Source organism: Microplitis mediator, chromosome 4 (genome assembly GCF_029852145.1).
Source record: "Microplitis mediator isolate UGA2020A chromosome 4, iyMicMedi2.1, whole genome shotgun sequence".
In the NCBI taxonomy this organism is placed as follows: Eukaryota; Metazoa; Arthropoda; class Insecta; order Hymenoptera; family Braconidae; genus Microplitis; species Microplitis mediator.
In genome coordinates, this window is record NC_079972.1 from 7622637 (window position 1) to 7627551 (window position 4915).

A 4915-nucleotide genomic window follows, 5' to 3' on the forward strand; every position below is an offset into this window, starting at 1 on the left:
TACCACCATGCATGGTACGCTGATGAGCATCAGAGATGATGAGTTTTGTGAGTGCCGCATTCCGTGGTAGAATAGCAGGATGCTTGCTTTGGTCTTGATTTGAAGAATTTTCCAACCGTCCACCTACTCGAATGATGCCGTCGGTGTCAATGAATGCAACCAATCGAGCAAATGGATGACCATTAGGCCATGGTGCGTGTTTGGAGTGCATGTTGATCTCGTTTGAAAAGTGAATGCGTTGAGTTTCTTTGATACAGAAGTTGAGTGCAGAAATTACTTCGTCAGAAGTAATTGGAGTCTTGAGTGATGAGTTTGGTGATTTCTTGATCATGTCACGAAGTCTAAAGCAGATTGCAGTAGCTCGTAACATGCGTAGGAGTGGTATTGGCCGTTCCATGATAGGCCAATTTGATTTTAGCGATGAATTCGATGAGAACAGGGCCAGTCCAGGCCGTTCTTCTGCTTGAGCTCCTGTATCATCGATTGATGGACATTTAGGCCAGGACGATGAACTCTTGAGCAACCATGGTGGGCCAGTCCACCATAGTTGATGATCACGGAGTTGAGTAGGTGTCAACCCTCGTGTTGCGCAGTCTGCTGGATTTTGTGTGCCCGGAATGAAATTCCAGTGGCCATCTGGAAGTAGATCTTGAATATGTGACACCCTATTTCGAACAAACTCCTTCCAGCGAGACGGATGAGATTTAATCCACGTGAGTGTAATTGTTGAGTCCGTCCACAAGTATATTGGCGATTGAGTGAGATTGAGAGTGCTCTGGCAGTGTTTTGTGAGTTTTGCCAACATGTGAGCTGCGGTGAGTTCTAACCTTGGTATCGTTAGTCGTTTTAACGGAGCTACCTTGGTTTTGGAGCAGAGCAGCGTAACTTTGACTCCATGAGCAGGTGTGTGGACTTTGATGAACACGGCAGCTGCCATTGCCAATTGAGAGGCGTCCGAGAATCCATGGATTTCGGTGGTTGAGCACGTGGATGAGTGGATCCATCTTGGAATTTTGATTTCAGAGATAAATTTGAGTTCATTTTTGAAGTTTCTCCATTTATGCCGTTGATTGGCTGCCAATGGAGTGTCCCAGCTGAGCTTTTCGAGCCAAAGCTCCTGCATGAATACCTTGGCTCGAATGATGAGTGGTGCGAGAAATCCAAGAGGATCAAAGATTTGAGCAATCTCTGATAAAATGATCCTTTTTGTAAATTTTGGAGTTGAGCATGGTGGTGAGTACGTAAAAAAGAACTGATCTGAGTGTGAGGACCAGTACATGCCCAGAATCTTGGTGCTGGAGTCTGGATCCTCGAATTTATGATTTTTGATCGCTTCCACATGATTGAGTTGTTGTAATTTTGGATGATTGCTTGCCCATTTAGCAAGAGGGAATCCGCCCGCCTTGCAGAGTGCTTCAAGTTGATCAGCAACTTGTTGTAATGAGTCCAAGTCATCGGCACCACCAAAGATATCGTCAACATATCTTCCGTGGGTGAGTGGAATTATCGCAAGAGGAAATCGATGTCCTTCGTCTTCAACCAATTGAAGTAGAGCACGAACGGCCAAATATGGAGCTGGTCTGGTCCCGTAAGTGACCGTGGTGAGTTTATATGGAGTTATTTGGCCTTGTTGGTTGAACCAGAGTATTTGTTGAAGTGATTGATCGCGTTCGTCGACCAAAATCTGTCTAAACATCTTCGTGATATCTGTTATGAAGATGAGCTTATGAGTGCGAACTCCTATGAGTACGTCGAAGATGTCTAGTTGCAGTTTTGGACCGGTGTGAAGCACATCGTTGAGTGAAAGACCTGAGCTGGTGGTTTTGGAACCGTTGAAAACTACTCGCAGCTTGGTTGTGATGCTGCTTTCCCGTAAGACTCCATGATGAGGGAGATAGTAGTCTGGTTCACTTGTTGTTGATTGAGTTGATTCCACCATGTGGTTGAGTTCTTCGTATTCCTTCAGAAAATCAAGGTAGAGTGCTTTCAAACGATCGTCATGATCTAAACGACGTTTGAGATGAATAAGACAGCGGTATGCTGCTGAGTACGAATTTCCCAGCTGTTGAGGTGACGATTTGATTGGCAGTCGAACTATGTATCGTCCTGAACTGTCTCGTCGATGAGTTTGTTGAAAATGCGCTTCACACGCCTCCTCATCTGGGTTGAGTTCCTTGATTTTGCTGACTGGAATTTCTTCTTGAGTCCAGAAGCGTGATAGCAGGTCTTGAAGTTGTTGAGTTGACTGCTCGACAGCAGCATGATAAGTAATAGATGGTCGATGAGTGCGTTGAGTAACTGGACCAAGTAATATCCATCCGAAGATGGTATCTTGAGCGATTGGCAGGCCTTCAGACCTTTTAATGAGTGCATCTTTAATGATAAGACCATAATGATCGGCACCAATGATGATATCAATTGGTCCTGGTCTCATGAACGCTGGATCTGCCAATTGTAGTTGTTTGTATTGGTCCCAGTTGAGTGTGTTGAGTGCAACAGATGGTAGTTGAGTAGTGAGACCACCTAGTATATGAGCACTGATGATGACTGAGTCGCTTGAATGCTTAGATGAAAGCTTGAGTGCGACTTGACCTTTAGTTCTACCAGCATTGGCAACACCAATACCAATAATCTGGATAGATGAGTGAGTGCGTTTAAGTTTGAGTGAATTGACCAAGGAATCTGAAACAAACGATAATTCAGACCCTGGATCCAGCAATATGCGTACTGGATGAGTACTTAACTTGGTGATCAAGTCCACTAGGCATGTTGCGAGTAAGATTGCTGGGCGATGAGTACTAGTATGATGAATGCCGGAGGTGTTGAGTGCAATTGAGTTCAGTTGAGCGTCGCTCGAGTCGTCATGTGGAAGCAGACGTCTTTATTGAGTGCCTTTAGCGGCTGAGCTAGATGGTTTTTGAGTGCTGTTGAGTCCCGGGTGTATCATGGTGTGATGTTTTTGTTCACACACCCTGCATGTGAATTTTGAATTGCACGCATCCGGTAGATGATGGCCAAAACAATTTTCACAAAGTCGCTTTTCCACAACGACTTGAGTGCGTTGAGCCTTTGTGAGTCCCAAGAATTGAGTGCATCTCACAATAAAGTGATCTCCTTTACACAAATCACAGGGATATTGTGCAGGAGGGAATACCTTCTTGGGAGGCTTCTTGAGTGCAGTAGATGAGTTCGTGGCTGGAGATTTAGTTTCCGATGAGTGCGAGTTGGAAACAGCAGCAGCAGAGTATGACGCTGGTTTTCCAGATGAACGTGGTGGTTTGGATGCCTGTTCCACCCGTTCTTGAGCACGAGCACGACTGACTAGAAAGTCATTGAGCACTTTGAGTGATGGGTATTCAGTCGAAGCACCCATTTTGTTCTCCCAGAGCTCCCGGTTGTGTGAGTCCAGTTTAGATATAATCAACTGCGTAAGCAGCGGATTCATATCTGAGTTCAATTGTACCCCGAGTGCGTTGAGTGCGTTGATTACCTCTGAAACGGTGTTCAGAAGGTAATTGAGCTGCTCAGATGAGCGTGAAGTGAGTGCATGCATGTTAAGGAGCTTGTCCAGTTGAGCACCGATGAGTAGGCGAGGGTTGTCATATCTCTCCTTGAGCTGATTCCACGCAGGTACAAATTGGTCGTCGCACATTTGTACACTGGCGAGGCTGAGTGCGGCTTGTCCTTGCAGACAGCTCTTCAGGTACTGAAGACGTTGAACTGGAGCAAGTTCTTGAGCATTTATCACCATTGAGGTGAATGAGTCCCTGAATTCCGGCCAGTTCTCGTAACGCCCATCGAACTTGGGAATTGCGAGTGCTGGCAAATGAGTTGGAGCCCGGGTTGAGTGTATTACAGTTGGAGCAACAGCTGGAACTGGTATTGAGTTGATGAGTGCGATGAGTTTGCCCTTGGCGTTGATATACGACCGATACACCAAATCGTATACTCCGTCCTTGACATATGAGCTCTCCAAGAACTCCTTGGTGCAGGTGAGTGCTAGTGAGTCGTGAGTGAGGTTGAATTGGTGCCATTCACCCTCGAGTAACTCAAGTCGAGACTTGAGTTGAGCTAGTCCGTCGGCAACGGTGAGCATAGCAGCCAGAGTTTCCCAGTCTGAGAAGACTCTAAGCCGTGAGTGCTGGCTGATAACTTTCAGCTCGAGTGCTGGGGAAATCGTCGATTTCTTTGGAGTGCGTTTGACTTTCTGCTTAGACTGGTCTCCTTCGCCATGGATCCCAGTCTCGGTGGCGCTTGAGTCGCTGAGGCCTTGATTTTCGACCACGTTGATTACAGGAAAGAGGTGTTGGTCCGTGGGGGTACCTTCAGGGACCTCTGAGTGCTCCTGGTCCTTTGGAAGACCCTTCTTCTTCTCTTCATCCCCCATAGTGAGCTCCTTGACCTGTGAATGGGGTTATATGAGTACAGCTGCCCAATGATGATGCTACCGACACAACCAACCAACCATCCGGCTCGAAGGACCATAAAATGTTGTAATAATAATTAAATAAAGACATGCCAGGACTGGTTGGTGGTTGGGATGTTTGAAAAATACGCATATTTAAAAATATAACAATATTTTTATTTGTCACAGCACAAAATATCACTGGGTTGCAAATTAAATAGTTTATTTAATTTATAAATACTGTTAATTGTCTGAGCTCATGAATACGTGAATAAATGAATGCAAATTATTGAGTTGAGCTCGAGTAAATAATGAATTAAAAATAATCAAGTTGAGTTTAATTGAACACTGAGTTGAATGCAAAAATGTCATGATAATAAGTAACATGATGTCAGAGGTTACTGAGCGAAGTGAACACATTAATTACTATTTTTAATAGCACTGAATACATAAATATTTTTGTTATTGAGCTTTAATAGTGATGATCACTTAATTGAATTGAATTTAATG

The 4915-nt window shown here is 44.7% G+C and overlaps 2 protein-coding genes across 2 annotated transcripts in view; both read right to left on the reverse strand.

Annotated features, from left to right (window-relative positions):
- The window catches only part of LOC130667204 (uncharacterized), a 3871-nt gene extending 1103 nt beyond the window's left edge, over positions 1 to 2768 (reverse strand). Inside the window, exons 1-2 of the mRNA XM_057468698.1 lie at positions 2729 to 2768; positions 1 to 2682 (exon numbers count right to left, since the gene is read on the reverse strand). The exon at positions 1 to 2682 is cut by the window's left edge and continues 1103 nt beyond it. Coding sequence (XP_057324681.1) covers positions 1 to 2682; positions 2729 to 2768 — 2722 coding nt within the window. The remainder of the gene's footprint in view (positions 2683 to 2728) is intronic.
- Positions 2769 to 2881: 113 nt separating this feature from the next.
- On the reverse strand, positions 2882 to 4387 carry LOC130667205 (uncharacterized). Its single transcript, XM_057468700.1, has one exon. The coding sequence runs from the start codon at positions 4385 to 4387 to the stop codon at positions 2882 to 2884; it is 1506 nt and encodes a 501-aa protein (XP_057324683.1).
- Positions 4388 to 4915: the final 528 nt, after the last annotated feature.

What these genes read in the sequence shown, in the direction of transcription:
- LOC130667205 (XM_057468700.1), bottom strand. Translation starts at nt 4,387, where the DNA reads ATGGGGGATGAAGAGAAGAAGAAGGGTCTTCCAAAGGACCAGGAGCAC.